General features: G+C 43.8%; 1 protein-coding gene across 2 annotated transcripts in view; it reads left to right on the top strand.

Moving 5' to 3' along the window:
• LOC126336634 (protein bicaudal C homolog 1) overlaps positions 1 to 19,834 on the top strand; it is a 282,230-nt gene that overhangs the window by 203,097 nt on the left and 59,299 nt on the right. For both annotated transcript variants that reach the window (XM_050000527.1, XM_050000528.1), the window contains 3 exons: positions 15,041 to 15,274; positions 15,354 to 15,572; positions 19,351 to 19,516. In XM_050000527.1, the coding sequence (XP_049856484.1) occupies positions 15,041 to 15,274; positions 15,354 to 15,572; positions 19,351 to 19,516 (619 nt within the window). The remainder of the gene's footprint in view (positions 1 to 15,040; positions 15,275 to 15,353; positions 15,573 to 19,350; positions 19,517 to 19,834) is intronic.

Raw genomic sequence — 19,834 nt, forward strand, 5'->3', positions numbered from 1 at the left:
GTGTGTGTGTGTGTGTGTGTGAGTACCACATCTGTTGCTACTTCATTTTCACTTAAATCTTCTCTGGAAGTACCTGGCACAATTGAGGCAACATCTTCACTGATCGTTGGGTTTCACAATATTTTTTTCTATATTTACTGCAAATTTTTCCACCCAACAATACATTAGGATATTTGTTTATCATTCACTCCCACTGGCCGGAGTGGCCGTGCAGTTCTAGACGCTACAGTCTGGAGTCGAGCGACCACTACGGTTGCAGGTTCGAATCCTGCCTCAGGCATAGATGTGTGTGATGTCCTTAGGTTAGTTAGGTTTAATTAGTTCTAAGTTCAAGGTGACTGATGACCTCAGAAGTTTAGTCAGACAGCACTCAGAGCCATCCACTCCTGAACATTCCTTAAATTATTCTGCGCTCTTGCATGACCTTCCCTAAACGGACTGCAACAATACAATTTTGACATTTGTTTTTAATGAATAAGTATTTGATAAGATTGGTATCATCAGATGTTAATTGTTTATAAACAAAAAGATATTTCGAAACTTCATGGCAGATTAAAACTGGGTGCCAGACCAAGACTCACTGGGGACCTTTGCCTTTCACGGGCATGTGCTCTCCCATATGAGGTACCTAAACATGACTCAAGACACATCCTCACAGCTTCAATTCTGCCAGTACCTAGTCTACCTTGCCAATTTCACAGAAGAGCTTCTGGTGGATTTGAAGCTGTGAGGACATGTCGTGAGTTGTTTGGGTAGCTCATATGGTAGAGCACTTGCATGTGAAAGGCAAAGGTCCCGAGTTTGAGTTTCGGTCCACCACATGGTTTTAATCTGCCATGAAGTTTCATATCAGCACACTCTCTGCTGCAGAGTAAAAATTTTATTCTGGGAACAAGATATGTTGTTCTTAAGGTCACAGTTTAGTCTATTAACTAGACATAACTGAGTGCACAAATACCTTTCTGTAAAATTTCCACAACCCTGAAGTGTGTAGATCATCCCTGGAGAATTCCAGAGAGGTGACATCATGCGTAGTTACCTGAGTGGTGCGTAGTATCTATCATTGTGACTATTGTTTGCTACTTTGATTCTTTTGAACTAATAAACATGTTCCAACAGGGAGTCATTGTAAACTGTAATGAAATGAATGTCAATATATGCCATAAATGAAAACAGCATCTTACGGTATGAATGTTATATGAAGCATGAATAACCAAACAAGCAAAATGTGTACTCATATAACTGGAATTAAATAATGTAACAAAATGAAAACAGTGACAAGCAATGACACTACATATAAATAGGGAGACAATATGTTAGAGGGATATATTATGGTCATTCCATGTCAATTCGACACACCTCTCAACCTGACCTGCCATTTCTTTCAAATTATGTGCATTCAATGACCCACAGAACAGATCAAAAAATAGGGATTGGAATGACTCCTTACCCTCTCCCTTAACACCCACATCCTTTAGTCTTTCCCTCTCCTTCCCACTTTCCTGAAGAACCAACCGTTGGTTGTGAAAGCTAGAAATTTTGTGTGTTATTTTATTGTGCCTGTCTACCGGTGCTTCCCACTTGCTAAGTCTTGGAATCTTTGTTTTTAATATATTTTCCCCATGTGGAAGTTTCTTTCTATTTTTTATGTCACAACATAAATGACTGTAATTTTGGTTATAATTCAGTTAGAGCAAAGAAAATGGTACCATTGGAAAGCTAACTAATAGACCTGGTTTCTGAGAATTTTCATACTAAAGGTCATCGACCTTTATCTTGACTTTGAATATCTCAACACCCCATTGTTTTTTTGGGGGGGAAAATATATTAATTTCTCCAATATGTTACTATAAATATGCAAAATATGAAGATGGCACACCAAAGACATCATGCACAAAAAATTATTTTGTCAACTGAAGTACACCATCAGCGTGCAGTAAGCAGCTATGCATCCAGTTTCTTCTATTACACCAGCCAATAGCAGTTACTCTTATTCAGACCAGTTTCTTAATATTTCTAGCTATGAACAGTCGACGATACACACGTTCATTTCAACCAACCGGCATTAGCCTGTTCTAGTGAACAGCCAATCGGAGACACTCTCATTCCAACTAGTTACCATTAGTCCACTGATCTCTATATATAATGCAAATTTTGTTTCGTATATTTTACAGCAGTGGCTTGTTTCAAAAAAGTGCTATGTAAATGTCATAAAGTAGTTAGTAAAAATGGATTTAAAGTCAAAATTGTATTGTTGCAGTCCGTTTAGGGAAGGTCATGCAAGAGCGCAGAATAATTTAAGGAATGTTCAGGAGTGGATGGCTCTGAGTGCTGTCTGACTAAACTTCTGAGGTCATCATTCACCTTGAACTTAGAACTAATTAAACCTAACTAACCTAAGGACATCACACACATCTATGCCTGAGGCAGGATTCGAACCTGCAACCGTAGTGGTCGCTCGACTCCAGACTGTAGCGTCTAGAACTGCACGGCCACTCCGGCCAGTGGGAGTGAATGATAAACAAATATCCTAATGTATTGTTGGGTGGAAAAATTTGCAGTAAATATAGAAAAAATATTGTGAAACCCAACGATCAGTGAAGATGTTGCCTCAATTGTGCCAGGTACTTCCAGAGAAGATTTAAGTGAAAATGAAGTAGCAACAGATGTGGTACTCAATGCTTTAAATAGTAGCATTCAGTATTTAGGTGAATCTCTGGTGAAGAAAGAGGCTTCAGAGTGAGAAAAAGTACCAAAATCAAAACTGAAAAGTTCTAACTGAACTTCCGAAGAGTTGGAGTATAAGGAAAACTATGAAAGAATTTTCTGCTTCAGATTACATGGTACAGGAAGCAAAACAGTTAGCAGAACATGGTATATTAGTGACAACAAAGCCAGGTAAGACATTATGTGAGAAAATTGAGTGTGTGCATGATTGTCACATTTCTGTAAAAGCACTAAAGAAGGTATCAAACTAAATGAGTTTCTTATTCTTTGTGACTTTGCAGAAAATTAATCCTTCACCATTCTGAATGAGGTACAAGGATTTCACTGGAATAATTCACAAGCTACAGTACTCCCATTTGTAGCTTACTGCAGAGACTCGAGCACTAATTAAATACGACATGTATCATAAGTGGAAATAAGACTGCCTTCAGCATAATACAGTGTGTTTCTTTCCAGACAAATTCCATCAATTTCTTAAAATGTTAGTTTTCAAATCCAAAGCACATTTATTACTTTCTGGATGGATGTACTGCTCAATACAAAACCAGAAAGAACTTAATGAATCTGTCCTACCATCAAGATTGTTTTGATGTTGCAGTAGAATGGCATTTTTTCCTATAGCACCTGGTAAAGGACCTTGTTATGGGGTATCAGGGACTGTAGAGATTAGCAAGAGTTGCCAGCCTCAAGTGACCTTATGAAAATCATTTTGACTTCACGACAGTTGTTAAAGTGGTGCAAGGAAAATATTTCTTCATGTGTCTTCTGTTATACATCAGTCTTGCATCATGAAGAAGAGACGGCCAAGCTGAAAAAATGTTCAAAAATACAAGGACGATTCCAGATACCCATAAGCTTCATTGCGTAATACTGCTTCTTTAGTGAGTAGAGGAGAGTCAGTGATCTCTATGGCGAATGAAATAACAAGTATACATGGATGTGTTGCCTGTATGTATGAGTGTCATTGGTGGGTTGCATATGTCTTAAAAGCATGTGAAGAAGCAGATGAAGTAAAGGCCAACTTCTTGCATCCACATGGACCATCTCCATCGTTTGTGTTTCCTGCCAAACCAGACACTTGCCATAAGAAAATGTGGCATCACAAGAGTGAATCCAGTGACACAAACTGGAAGTACATACAATCACCCTGCATCAGATCTGGCAAACACCAACAATTTAGTTGGCGAATTGTGAGAAGAGATCTAATAACTTTTCATTGCCTTTCCATTACAGCTGTATGTAAATAATGTAATGTAACACAATGCATAATACCACTGTAATAATATAAACCATATTTTTGTACAATATCACTTATGGACTGTTTCACGCAAGGATTTGTTTCACGCAAGGATTTGTTTCACGCAAGGATTTGTTTCACGCAAGGATTTGTTTCACGCAAGGATTTGTGTGTTGCCTTCTTAATTTTGGTAGTGTATTGATCCTGACAAAATAATTTTTTGTGCATGATGCCTTTGGTGTGCCATCTTCAAAAGTTACCATATTTATAGTAACATACTGGAGCAATTAAATATATTCTTTTTTAAAAAATTGAAGATAGGGTGTTTGAGATATTAAAGATCAATGGTCAAGGTCAATTATCTTAAGTATGAAAATTCTCAAACTTTCATGTAGCATATCAATGTAACGGTCTATTTGTTAGCTTTCCAATGACATTTGCATTGCTGCAGCTGAGTTAGAACCATAATTACAGTCATACACTCCTGGAAATTGAAATAAGAACACCGTGAATTCATTGTCCCAGTAAGGGGAAACTTTGACACATTCCTGGGGTCAGATACATCACATGATCCCACTGACAGAACCACAGGCACATGGACACAGGCAACAGAGCATGCACAATGACGGCACTAGTAGAGTGTATATCCACCTTTCGCAGCAATGCAGGCTGCTATTCTCCCATAGAGACGATCGTAGAGATGCTGGATGTAGTCCTGTGGAACGGCTTGCCATGCCATTTCCACCTGGTGCCTCAGTTGGACCAGCGTTCATGCTGGACGTGCAGCCCGCGTGAAACGACACTTCATCCAGTCCCAAATGTGCTCAATGGGGGACAGATCCGGAGATCTTGCTGGCCAGGGTAGTTGACTTACACCTTCTAGAGCACGTTGGGTGGCATGGGATACATGCAGACGTGCATTGTCCTGTTGCAACAGCAAGTTCCCTTGCCGGTCTAGGAATGGTAGAACGATGGGTTCAATGACGGTTTGGATGTACCGTGCACTATTCAGTGTCCCCTCGACGATCACCAGAGGTGTACGGCCAGTGTAGGAGATCGCTCCCCACACCATGATGCCGGGTGTTGGCCCCTGTGTGCCTCGGTCGTATTCAGTCCTGATTGTGGCGCTCACCTGCACCGCGCCAAACACGCATACGACCATCATTGGCACCAAGGCAGAAGCGACTCTCATCGCTGAAGGCGACACGTCTCCATTCGTCCCTCCATTGACGCCTGTCGCGGCATCACTGGAGGCGGGCTGCACAATGTTGGGGTGTGAGCAGAAGACGGCCTAACGGTGTGCGGGACCGTAGCCCAGCTTCATGGAGACGTTTGTGAATGGTCCTCGCCGATACCCCAGGAGCAACAGTGTCCCTAATTTGCTGGGAAGTGGTGGTGCGGTCCCCTACGGCACTGCGTAGGATCCTACGGTCTTGGCGTGAATCCGTGCATCGCTGCGGTCCGGTCCCAGGTCGACGGGCAAGTGCACCTTCCGCCGACCACTGGCGACAGCATCGATGTACTGTGGAGACCTCACGCCCCACGTGTTGAGCAATTCGGCGGTACATCCACCCGGCCTCCCGCATGCCCACTATACGCCCTCGCTCAAAGTCCGTCAACTGCACATACGGTTCACGTCCACGCTGTCGCGGCATGCTACCAGTATTAAAGACTGCGATGGAGCTTCGTATGCCACGACAAACTGGCTGACACTGACGGCGGCGGTGCACAAATGCAGCGCAGCTAGCGCCATTCGACGGCCAACATCGCGGTTCCTGGTGTGTCCACTGTGCCGTGCGTGTGATCATTGCTTGGACAGACCTCTCGCAGTGTCTGGAGCTAGTATGGTGGGTCCGACACACCGGTGTCAATGTGTTCTGTTTTCCATTTCCAGGAGTGTATATCAATGTGAAGGTCTATTTGTTAGCTTTCCAATGACATTTGCATTGCTGCAGCTGAATTAGAACCATAATTACAATCATTTATGTTGTGACACACATGTAAATTTCGCACCAATTCCAAATTTTACAGACCTATAACTTTCTTCATAGTTGCAACACATACCTGAAAATTTCTATTTTTCCATCTCTTACCTGGTTCATTGAATGCACCAAATTTGAAAGAAATCTAAGATAGTCAGATTGAAAACATTACATTACTGCATTGAATTGACATGGAATGACCCACGAATGATGATAATGGTAGGTAAGCAAATGAACAGGATAAAGGTATTTTGTAATTGTATTGGTATTTCATTATGTTATGTGCACAGTATGTGGAAAGGACACAACAGAAACTTTACGTAATGCAACTGTATGAAAGACACTCAAAAGCAAAACCCAACAACATACTATACCTGGCTGCAAAGTGTTAAGTGTACTTCAGTTAAAACAATACGTGGGTGTGCACATGGTAAACTAAAATCAGCAATACTTTATGTAATGTGAATTTTCTGTGCTCAATGGCAGCATAAAAGCAGCAAGGAACTGATCTTGTTGACAAATGCTGGATCTACAGCTGGTCTCCCCATAGAATAAGTGAGAGCAACAAGGTGAAGTAAATTCCTCAGGCCAGTGATATGGAAACCAGTTGTCACTGCATTGAAGATCTCGCAAAGGACCATACTGCTGAACACAAGCTTCACAAGTTTGTGCAGTGAAAGCCTCTGTAAATGCATGACATGGACACTGTGTTCACGTGCTCAGTAAGAGAACAGTGTGGTAATGGAAGTAAGACTGCATGTGCATACTTTGCAAGCTAAACATTGTGCAGATGCTGACTGACAACAATGGGACTACATGGTTACATCAAGCACTTCGTTAGGAGAGAGAACTTACATATGTATGTCTTAAAAGAAGCTGACATGCCGATATAAATTGATAACCATTCACGACAACTCAAAGGGCCAAAAGTAAAAGCTATGCCCATACTGGCTTAACCCCTAAAAAGGAAAATAATCGGACACTGTGCACCCCCATATGGTGTCAGCGCACAGTGGCGGCCAACTTTATTGAATTACTATTTTTTCATTCTTTTCTTTTATATATAAGCTATATGTAAACTGAATGAATTACAAAAACCACCAAAGATAAATTAGTTTTTTGTGGCAAGGATAATGTTTTGATGCATCGTTAAATATTTATATGAAATGAAGTAAGAAATACACTACTAAATTTATTAATATGTTTATCTTCACCCTTTTGTTTTGAAAAGTGGTAGAGTATGGATGTATGCTTGGATCGATCATACTGGCATTGTTAAGTGTGTTTCAACTGTTCAATAAAAATTTTATAAAAGTTATTGGAAAAGCAATACTTATTCACGCCATAAACAGAACAACTTGCCACTGAGATCCAACATCGAGAAGTTCAGTGCAGACGATAATATACGCAGTATCCAGAGGAGTGTTTCTGCACTGACATTGTCACAATCAAGACAAAATAAAATGGAATTCACGGGAAGCAGTTCATGGTGCAAATTATATTTATTGATCTTGAATGTATTGATACTAAAGGTCTGTTGATATTGGTATCAGTTAAAGTTCACCCAGGATTATGCACGGATTCAGAAATTACCTTCAAATTCTTTACAATTGTTTTCCATTTATTCAAGCAATTATCAATAAATTTCCATTATGTACATACATATTTACCCTCTATAATCTAAGTGGAAATATTCATACTCCTTGTGCTATAACTGTGAAACTCCATACTGCTGCTTGTATATTTTCTGTCTTCAGTTACTATTTTAATAGTTTGGAACATGGATGTTGCATTTCCAGTCATAATGATAAAATATAAAATATAAAACATATGTCTTAAGACTATCCTTCGAACTTAGTGAAGGTCAGGTGTACCATCAGCATACAAAGTGGTTCCATTTTTGTCTGTCAGATAACTCTTACTAGTCAAATGATTTCCATTAAGATTGTCATTTGCATGTTTTGACAGCAGTATTCCATGATTATCCTGTCAGTCTTTTGACTGCTCTAAAAGATTTTGGATATGTGCTTCCTTTAATTTTTATTAGTCTTGTATAAAAATTGCACTACTGTTGACGTGGTTCTATCTTCTGAAATCATGCTGGAAATAACTTAATGTTTCTTTAACAGTACGATCGCCCCTGCGGGTTTGGGAGTTAGAATAGGCCCGCGGTATTCCTGCCTGTCGTACGAGGCGACTAAAAGGAGTCTCAAACTTTTCGGCCTTATATGATGGTCCCCAGTTTGGTTTGACCTCCATCTCTCAAAATTTTCCGAAGAGCGAGCCGATTGGGGAAGGGCGCCTTACTTGGTGCATTGTGTCCATCTTGCGATCAGACCTTTCGCCAGCTTATACACCGTTGAACTGCAGTCCTGTCCGCTCTCCATCTCTTGGGCATGACTGTTTCTGCATGCAGATTACACCTTGCACTGTGCAGTGCCTCTTTCTGCACCGACAGCGACCATGAACCACGTGTTACCTAACATCCAGCACGGTAGCCAGTCCGTTGTGGTGGGGCCGCCATGTACCCTGTTGGTTGTAGCCCCCTGACAACACAGGGATCGCTCTACTGATGCCTGCGCCATTAACTCCCCACGTATGCCAAGGAGTAGATGCCTATCCTTCTGGGGTATTGGGACTCCCGGCAACGGCCATCCTGCCAGGTGGCTCTTGCCGTGGCTGGGTGGCGCCCGTGGGGAGGGCCCTTGGTCGGAGTAGGTGGCATCAGGGCGGATGACCCGCAATAAAGTGTGGTACATCGTCTCTCGCTGGTGGCCAGCCGCCAGCAGTCTCTGAGCGTTCTCGGGCTCAGTTAAACGCTCAGAAGTATGATCCGAAAACGTTCCCCCCACACCGTGGGAGGAACGTAAGTCTCAGGATGGCAGTAGCAGTTATTCGCCCCCCCTTCTTAGTTTGTACGAGGGCTGATGGGGAGTCTTTTCTCTCCACAAAGCCTCAGTTCTTTGTCGAGCATTTAGAGGACAAGTTTGGGGAGGTGGAGGGCTTGTCAAAAATGCGCTCTGGGTCAGTCCTGATACAAACAGCATCCACTGCCAGTCACGACGGTTCCTCGCTTGTGACAAGTTGGGGATGTTGCCGTTACGATCACACCCCATAAGAGTTTAAATATGGTCCAGGGAGTTAATTACCATAGGGATCTTCTTTTGCAGTCTAATGAAGAGCTGCGCGCCAATTTAGAGTGCCGGGGTGTACATTTCGTCCGGCGCGTTCATCGGGGTCCGAAGGAAAATCAGATTGCTACCGGTGCCTTCATCTTGGCCTTCGAAGGGGATACATTACCGGAAAAGGTCAAGGTGATGGTCTACCGATGTGACGTTAAGCCCTATATCCCTCCCCCTATGCGGTGCTTTAAGTGCTGGAAGTTCGGCCATATGTCTTCTCGCTGCACTTCAAGCCTCACATTTCGAGACTGCAGACGCCCATCACATCCCAATACTCCATGTGCCCCGCCTCCCATCTGTGTCAACTGCAGGGAGCACCATTCACCTTGCTCGCCAGACTGCCGAATTTTCCAGAAAGAGCGTAAAATCATGGAATACAAGACCCTGGACTGACTAACCTATACTGAGGCCAAAAGGAAATACGACAGACTCCATCCTGTGAGCATGACCACTTCCTACGCTGCTGCTACAACACCTGTGCTAGCCCCGTCTGGTTCCCCAATTGTGGGCAGATCGACGAGTAGTACAACTCCTCCTGCCCCCTCGCCAGTGGGGGCTCTACCCATCGGGTTGCTCCTGCGCCACCTACCTCGGGAGCAACACCATCCCACCCATCGGGGACGTCCGTCCCCACTTCTAAGCCGGAGAAGTGTCCAACTTCTTCGGCTTCTCACGCTCGCAAGGGGTCCCTTGGGTCCCTCCCTTCCCAGGTTTTCAACAGCGAAAAGGCTGACGACTGACAGTGGCATAAGTACCTGCAATCAGCTGGTCGCTTCACCATCCTCCTCCGTCCCGGAGACTGAATCAGTGACTCCCTTCCAGTCGGTGAGAAACCCAAAAAGAGCTCTCAGCCCAAGGAACTCGCGGTGGCAGCCATCCCACCGCAATCTTCCGGCTCTGCGTCTGAGGATGCGGTGGAGATTCTGGCGTCCACTGAGGACCTTGATCTCGCCAGTCCATCAGACGCCATGGAAAGCACTATCACAGGTGCTAAATCGGAGGCAGCAGGTGACCCAGTGGCGTAATCTCCATTCCCAGTCCAGTCACGCCTTTCTCAGCCATAGACACCACCATCCTCCAGTGGAACTGTAGCGGTTTCTTCCAGCATCTAGCTGAGCTCCGCCAACTTATCAGCCTTCAACCTTTCTTCTGCATTGCTCTGCAGGAAACTTGGTTTCCGGCAATGCGAACCCCCGCCCTCCGTGGCTACCAGGGTTATTATAAGAACCGGGCAGCTTATGAAAGGGTGTCTGGTGGCGTCTGCATATATGTCCTGAACTCTTTTCACAGCAAGTCTGTACCTCTCCAAACACCTTTAGAGGCTGTCGCTGTTCGGGTGTGGACGCCACAGGCTGTTACCGCCTGCAGTCTTTACCTTCCACCGGATGGTGATGTCGCACAGCATGTCCTGGCTGCTCTCATAGCCCAGTTGCCGCCACCTTTCTTGTTACTGGGCGACTTTAACGCCCATAACCATCTGTGGGGTGGGTCGGTGGCAACAGGTCGAGGCGCCATTGTTGAGCATTTATTGGCGCAACTCGATCTCTCGATATTAAATGTTGGTGCCTTCACACACTTCAGTGTGGCGCATGGCACATACTCCGCCATTGACCTTTCGATCTGTAGCCCTAGCCTCTTACTGTCTGTCCAATGGAGAGTGCATGACGACCTTTGTGGTAGTGACCACTTTCCGATCTTTCTGTCACTGCCACAGCGTCAATCTTCTGGGTGCCCTAGCAGATGGGCTCTGAATAAGGCTGACTGGGATTTGTTCTCCTCCACTACCGCTATTGAGCCTCGCTCTACTGATGACATTGATGCAATGGTTCAATCGGTCACCACCAGCATCGTTACTGCTGCCGAATCTGCCATTCCCCGTTCTTCTGGGTCCCCTCGGCGGCGGACTGTGCCTTGGTGGTCGCCTGAGATCGCTGAAGCGATTAAAGCTCGCCGGCGGGCGCTCCAGCGTTACAAGCGACATCCCTCAATCGAACACCTTATCGCCTTCAAACAGCTACGTGCGCGAGCCCGCAGCATTATCCGCCAACGCAAGCAGGAGTGCTGGGAGCGGTATGTGTCCACCATTGGCCTCCATGTCACTCCATCGCAGGTCTGAGCCAAGATTCGCCGCCTCTATGGCTATCGGACCCTTCGTCAGCGTCCCTGCACTCTCACTGAATGGAGCAGTTCGTACTGACTCCGACGTCATTGCAAACCGCTTGGCAGAGCACTTTGCTCTGAATTCCGCTTCTGCCAACTACCCCTTGGGCTTCCGCTCCATTAAAGAGCGGATAGAACGTCAGAGTCTTTCTTTTCGCACCCACCATCCTGAATTGTACAATGTTCCATTCAGTGAGTGGGAATTCCGCAGTGCCCTCGCCGCTTGTCCTGATACCGCTCCTGGCCCAGATAGCATCCACTCTCAGATGCTGAAACACCTTTCAGTGGACTGCCAGCGACGCCTCCTCGACCTTTACAACCGCATTTGGGTCGAGGGTGAGTTTCCGTCGCAATGGCAGTAAAGTCTTGTGTTGTCCCCATTCTGAAACTGGGGAAGAACCCTTTTGGAGGTGGACAGCTACCTTCCCATTAGCCTCACCAACGTTCTTTGCAAGTTGCTTGAACGGATGGTGAGCCGGCGCTTGAATTGGGTCCTGGAGTCTCGGGGCCTTCTGGCTCCGTCTCAGGGTGGGTTCCGTAAAGGCCGCTCCGCCGCCGACAATCTGGTGAGCCTGGAGTCGGCCATCCGTACTGCCTTTGCCCGACGTCAGCATCTGGTCGCTGTCTTTTTCGACATGCAGAAGGCGTATGATACGACATGGTGTCATCACATCCTTTCTACGCTTCATGGATGGGGCCTTCGGGGCCCTCTGCTGATCTATATCCGCAATTTTCTGTCGTATCGTACCTTCCGCGTGCACGTCGCGGCCTCATCTACTTCCTCCCAAGTCCAGGAGAACGGTGTGCCACAGGGTTCTGTTCTAAGTGTCTGTCTGTTTTTAATAGCCATTAATGGGCTCGCTGCGGCCGTGGGAAATTCTGTCTCCTCTTCCCTGTATGCTGACGACTTCTGCCTTTACTACAGCTCTATTGGCATTGCAGCTGCTGAACGTCGGCTACAGGGCGCAATCCGCAAGGTGCAGTCTTGGGCTGTAGCACACGGTTTTCAGTTTTCCGCAGCCAAGACCTGCGTTACACATTTCTGCCGGCGACGCACTGTTCATCCGGAGCCGCGGCTTTATCTTGACGGCGAGCATCTCACAGTGGTGGAGTTACATAGATTTTTGGGGGTGGTTTTTGATCCCCGGTTGACTTGGCTGCCTCATATTCGGCAGCTTAAACAGGCGTGTTGGCAGCATCTAAATGCTCTGCGATGCCTGAGCCACACCAGGTGGGGCGCCGACCAATCTACTCTCCTACGGCTTTACCAGGCATTGATCCAGTCCCATCTGGACTATGGGAGTCTAGCTTATGGCTCAGCGTCCCCATCTGCGTTGCGGCTGCTGGACCCAATCCTCCACAGCGGGATACGCCTTGCCACTGGTGCCTTCCGGACCAGCCCAGTGGACAGCATCCTTGTAGAGGCAGGTGTCCCTCCACTGCAGTTAAGACGCCAACAATTACTGGCTGCTTATTCTGCCCATGTTTCTAGCTGGCCCAGGCATCCAAATTACCGTGTCCTGTTCCCGCAATCAGTCGTCCGTCTGCCAGAACGTCGGCCCCGGTCGGGCTGTCCGATCGCCGTACGCATCGAACAGCTTCTCTATGGGCTTGGGTGTTTCCCTGTACCACCTCCTTTCCGGGCCCCTCTGCGTACACCCCCATGGTGTGTGCCTCGCCCTTGCCTTTGGCTGGACTTGGCACAGGGCCCGAAGGACTCGGTCCCTCCGGTGGCCTTCCGATGCCGCTTTTATTCCATCCTGGCCACGTATGAGGGCTTTGGCGTTGTCTATACCGACAGTTCGATGGTTGCTGGTTGCGTCGGTTATGCACTAACTCTAGGGGACCATTCTGAACAACGTTCGTTGCCGGCTGGCTGCAGTGTTTACACTGCTGAGCTGGTCGCCATCTTTCGTGCCCTACAGTATATCCGCTCCTGCTCAGGTGAGTCCTTCGTTATCTGTAGCGATTCCCTAAGCGGTTTACAAGCTCTCGACCAGTGTTTCCCTCGTTCTCATCTGGTGATGGCTATCCAGGAGTCCCTGCATACTCTTGCCCGTTGTGGCAGATCTGTGGTCTTTGTTTGGACTCCGGGCCATGTTGGGATACCCGGAAATGAAACTGTTGACCGCCTGGCGAAAGAGGCCACTAGTGCACCATCTCTGGAGATTGGCCTCCCGGCGACTGATTTGTGGGCACTATTACGCCGCAAAGTTTTCGATTTATGGGACACTGATTGGCGCAACCTGCCCATGCCAAACTAACTCCGCCGTATCAAGGAGACAACTACTGTGTGGCGGTCATCCATACGAGCCAACTGCAGGGACTCAGTCGTCCTTTTTCGGCTCCGCATTGGCCACACCCGACTCGCGCACAGGTATTTACTGTGTCGTGAGGATCCCCCTCTTTGTCATTGTGGGGCGTCCTTAACGGTCGTCCATATTCTGTTGGAGTGCGCCCTTTTAACTGACGACTCTTCCATAGCGGACATAGTTCTGCGTTTTATTCGGACAGGAGGATTTTATCACTTAATGTAAGTGTGTGAGTTCGTGTTGATTCTGGCCTCTGGCCTAAGATTTGTCTGATTTTTCATGTGTTTCTCGGTGGTTGGCTTTTCCCTTTTTGTTTGTATGGTCGGCCAACCACTGTCACACTCTGTGTGATTTTAGTTCGTCTTGTCTGGTCTTTGTCTACATTTCTCTTGTTCTGTGTTGTCTGTCTTATTGTCTGTTGATCATTTTTATTCTCTGTGGGTGTTCTTAGTATTTGGAAAAAGGAACCGATGACCGTAGCAGTCTGGTCCCTTTAACCCCCACAAACCAACCAACCAACATTATGATCCGGCATGTGTTTGACAATAATTTTTCAAAAAGTATACTGAAATTGAAATTGGAGCAATGGGTCTATAGGTTTAAGAAATTTGCAGTATCTCCATTCAAATAAAAGCTTGACAATTGTCAACTTTAAGTTACTGTGGAGTATGTATTTATGGAAAACAGTTTATTAAATGAACCAGTGGTATAACTGATTGCTGTTTCTATTTCTAAATAAAGAGTTAAGTTCTGTAACATCCTCTTGATATAATGTTCTTCCGGCTATTCATCAGCTGAAAGCCATCCTTTATATCTATCTTGGGAAGATTAACTGAAGTATTCAACATACAGGCAAGCAGAAGGTGAAAAATTTATTTTACTCCATGTCTACAGATACTACTGGAACTTTGACCACCATGGCATTAGATCAATGTTGGAATCCATTGTTCTTAGTTCCTTATGTGGAAACAAGATCTACAGGACAATCTCTCCCATGTTAGAATAACTTTACTTTAGCCCACCCAGTGCGTGTAGCCATAACTACAGTTACGTCCATTTGGTGTTTTTTAATAGAAATGTTGCGATGCAGGTTGTCAAAACTGAATAGCTGTTCATTACCGATATTTTGTATTGGTACAGTATCAAATACAATAGTAAAGACAGCCCTCTTAAATTTGTGAAGACTGAGTTTGAAATCCCCATCTACGCACACACATTTTCGTTTCCTGTGGTTTCTGCGAGTTACCTGAGGCATCAGTTATGGTAGTTACTTTAACAAAAATTTGTCAGCCTTCCTGATTTTTTTAGTCTAAAACATCCTTCCTTTTCTAAAGTGTTGGCACTTCTTACACAAAACAGTGTAATTAACCTTGATGCAGTCTTGATACCAGACTTTTTTTGCAATGTGTTATTTATTTGTAAATGTTAATCCTTTGACAGATGCTGACACCACTTATCTTTAGTTTTGAGTTACCTGTAGTGGAGCTTGCACACTGGGACCCAGCCTCAGCTTATGTACAACAGCTGCAGCATAAGTACAATGTACAGGTGACTTTCCGTACAAGAGCTCGACTTAATGCGACCTTGGTTATGGTGAAAGGCTGTGAATGGGAAGTGGCTCAAGTAAAGGAAGCAACACTTCTGTTGGTGTCACATCTGTTTAGAGGAGCAGTGGTCAGTACTTAAACATAAACAAAAGTCTCTCAAATGTTTGACTACTCACTAATTACAAAATACAAACCCTACATTTCAGGAGCAAGTAGTAATGCAGATGACAATTGAAATATCACCTCAGCATCATCCCATTGTTTTGGGAAAGAACAGAGAGAACTTAAAGCTTATAATGCAACGAACTGGGACACAAATACTTTTCCCTGATGCTGGTGATCCTGGCATTCCTAGTCTGAAGAAAAGCAGTGTAAACATAACTGGAACAATACATAATGTTTACAAAGCCAGGCAGCAGCTAATGGTAAGTACTAGAAATTAATGGTAGATCTGTCACTTAAGATTTTTCCACTAGTAGTGGTTTATTTCATTTTGCAATTCGAAATTGGGTAGATAAATGAATTTTTATATGCGTAGTTTTCATAATCACAAAATATACTAAAATCATTTTAACAGTGTTCAGAGACAATTTTTTGATAAAATTGTAACAGTGATGAGAGGTGGATTTTAAAAACGTGGTCTATCTGCTCCACAAATTCACTTCATAGGCAGTACAGTAATGAATGAAGAGTAAATAATTTCTCCATTCTAAATTATGTTGCAGCCACATTAATGACCTTTAATTGTATCAGAATTTGATGGTCCATCTATTCTTTAAATCTGCATGTCCTTAATCATAACTTCTGAAGACATTTCCATTTCCTCTTCTTTTATTCAAGGCTCCAGTTCACTTTTTCATACAAAAGCATAGAGACTGCAGAAAAAGTTTTACTTGCAATATTGTTGCAATAATGTCTCAACTACCCATTTCTGTGTTGCGAAAACCTTTCATAGGTATTAATTTAAAGCAAGTCACCTGCAGTCAGAATTCATTTCCTCCATTGAGTAAGCTGCACTTTCTTGCATCTTAAAACTCTAAAATTAGGACAAACAGTTGGATATACTTCTATCTACATCTACACTTATACTCTGCAAGCCACCCAATGGTGTGTAGCGGAGGGCACCTTACATGCCGCTGTCATTACCTCCCTTTTCTGTTCGTCATGTATGGTTCGCAGGAAGAATGACTGTCTGAAAGCCTCTGTACGCACTCGAATCTCTCTAATTTTACATTCGTGATCTCCTCGTGAGATACAAGTGGGGGAAGCAATATATTAGATACCTCATCCAGAAACGCACCCTCTCGAAACCTGGCTAGCAACCTACACCACAATGCACAGCGCCTCTTGCAGAGTCTGCCACTTGAGTTGCTAAACATCTCTGTAACGCTATCACGGTTACCAAATAACCCTGTGACGAAATGTGCCGCTCTTCTTTGGATCTTCTCTATCTCCTCCGTCAACCCGATCTGGTACGGATCCCACACTGACAAGCAATAGTCAAGTATAAGTCGAAAGAGTGTTTTGTAAGCCACCTCCTTCGTTAATGGACTACATTTTCTAAGGACGCTCCCAATGAATCTCAACCTGGTACCCGCCTTACCAACAATTAATTTTATATGATCATTCCACTTCAGATCGTTCTGCACGCATACTCCCAGATATTTTACAGAAGTAACTGCTACCAGTGTTTGTTCCGCTATCATATAATCATACAATAAAGGATCCTTCTTTCTATGTATTCGCAATACATAACATTTCACTATGTTAAGGGTCAGTTGCCACTCCCTGCACAAAGTGCCTATCCGCTGCAGATCTTCCTGCATTTCACTACAATTTTCTAATGGTGCAACTTCTCTGTATACTACAGAAAAGCCAGATGGAACTTCAGACACTATCTACTAGGTCATTTACATATATTGTGAAAAGCAATGGTCCTGTAACACTACCTTGTGGCATGCCACAGGTTACTTTAACGTCTGTAGACGTCTCTTCATTGTGAACAACATGCTGTGTTCTGTTTGCTTATAACTCTTCAATCCAGCCACACAGCTGGTCTGATATTCCGTAGGCTCTTACTTTATCAGGCAACAGTGCGGAACTGTATCAAATGCCTTCCAGAAGTCAAGGAAAATGGCATCTATGTGGGAGCCTGCATCTAATATATTCTGAGTCTCATGAACAAATAAAGTGAGTTGGGTCTCACACAATCGCTATATCCGGAATCCATGTTGATTCCTACAGAGTAGATTCTGGGTTTCCAAAACGACATGATACTTGAGCAAAAAACATGTTCTAAAATTCAACAGATAGACGTCAGAGATATAGGTCTATAGTTTTGTGCATCTACTCGACGACCCTTCTTGAGGACTGGGACTACCTGTGCTCTTTTCCAATCGTTGGGAACCTTCCGTTCCTCTAGAGACCTATGGTACATGGCTGTTAAAAGAGCAATTTCTTTCGTATACTGTGTGTGGTATCCCGTCAGGTCCAGTGGACTTTCCTCTGAGTGAATCCAGTTGCTTTTCTATTCCTTGGACACTTGTTTCGATGTTAGCCTTTTTTTGTTTGTGTGCGCTTAGAGCATTGTTTGGTTTTCTGGCTTTGGATTTCTGTTATTGACTACCTGTGTAAACATGAGAAGGCAAAGTAAATAACTAGAAAGGAACAATGGCTTTTAAACTTGCAGTTAATCTATCAGATAGCAATAAGGTGATAATTATCAGTGAAGTGGCATCCTCCTTTGAATTTGAAATACTTAATATTAATTCAGATATTGGGACTTACATGGAAATCAGTGGAATCTGATAGTTCCTAAATGAATTTTTAAGTTTCATTTAAAGAAACATCTGCTGTTATATTCCATTACTGGCAAAACAATTTGGGCTGGGCTTCAAGGTGCCAGCCGGGGTGGCTGAGTGATTCTAGGCACTATAGTCTGGAACCGTGCGACTGCTATGGTTGCAGCTTCGAATCCTGCCTCGGGCATGGCTGTGTGTGATGTCCTTAGGTTAGTTAGGTTTAAGTAATTCTAAGTTCTAGGGGACTCACAAGTTAAGTCCCATAGTACTCAGAGCCATTTTTGGGCTGCAAGGCGACACCTGCATGCTACAGGCAGTGTTTGACCAGGCCTACCACATTCACAGTTAAAATTTACGGTATAATTTTTGTCAGTCAGCTGTGATGAAAAATCTCGTGCAGGAGCTTTCAAAGGACTATGTAACTGTGAAAAGAGATTTCTTGGAATAATACGTAATTGATAACAATTAAATGGATTGTGAATATGGCTGCTAAATTCATTCATACAATTTGAATTTGATTTGGTGTGATTCTTAAAGCTTTCCTAGTGAATATGTTGAAAATAGTCTTCACAGGTTTGCCACTGGCTCATGTTGTGCAAATTCCACAATATTTATTTACTTGGAGTAACTGTCAGACATCTGCAGGTGGTTCAACTTTGCAGGCGGTCAAGTAAGAGTGACGGTACTTGCACATTGTCACATTGACACACTGTTTCTAGAGCAAATGTTTGAAGAAAGCACGGGCATGGAAATAAGATGTGCACAATGATCTGCAGATAGATGGTGAGATACTCAAATGCCTTCTGCCAAAAATCAGAGCGGCTTTCCTGCACATGTGCTGTATGCTGTGTTAACTAACAGGGCAGCCAGACATGTCTCAATAAAGACTGTACTAGACCAATGTTATGATGGGTCTGTTGCTCTGAGGAAATACTGTGGAATTTGCACAACATGATCCTGTGGCAAACCCATGAAGACTGTTGAAAATCTGTTTGACATGACATGCGAAGTTCTATCTTTGAGTGGGCGCTAAATTGGTAGGTGGCAGTACATTAAGTACAGAGCTAGTTCCTAATCAACATAACATGCAGAAATTCATGTACTACATTGGTTAATTACAGATTCTAAAACATGACCATAATGTTAATCTGTGACAAACCCAATAAGGACATACAGTTGTGGTACAAAAGTATTTATGAAGACTTAATTTTCATTGCACCAATGTAACAATAAAAGAAAAATATGACCTTTTTCCAGCATAAGGATGTAATTATCATATGCCATCAAATATTACAATCAATAAATGTTGATGTATTTTGTGCAGTTACTTTTTCTATAAAATAAAATAGTGTAATAATGTCGCAGTTGAATTCAGCATCATTTTATTTACACATTGTTTTAGGGATCACTTCCTTTGTTGCTGATGTTTGACTTGCCTGAAGATGTTATTGTGGATCTAGAAAAAATAAATAGTGTGATGGAGACCTTGGATGTTCATATCAATGTTAGACACAAGCCTAAACAGAACACCCTTTCTTTAAGTATAAAGGGAATTGAGCGTCATGCAAGTAAGTTTATCAATAATTATCCCTTATAATCTGGACTTAAGCCCATAAGCAACAAATGTTAGTATTAAATTTAGTATTACCACATTAATAGAGAATTACGAAAATTTGTTTCATGAAAAATTTGATTAATGGTGTGTCTAGAAAGTTTCGAACGTGCATACATTTGCACATGAAACCTAAAGTAGCTTGCGGCATGAGATATTCCTTCTGATGCCAGCATCCCCTCAAAGTATACTATAGAAGATAATTTGACTCTTCAGAGTCAAATATAATTTGTATCCTTTTGCTGACTATGATCAATTGTAACGAGCACAAGAG

This window comes from Schistocerca gregaria, chromosome 2 (genome assembly GCF_023897955.1).
Source record: "Schistocerca gregaria isolate iqSchGreg1 chromosome 2, iqSchGreg1.2, whole genome shotgun sequence".
NCBI classification, from domain to species: domain Eukaryota; kingdom Metazoa; phylum Arthropoda; class Insecta; order Orthoptera; family Acrididae; genus Schistocerca; species Schistocerca gregaria.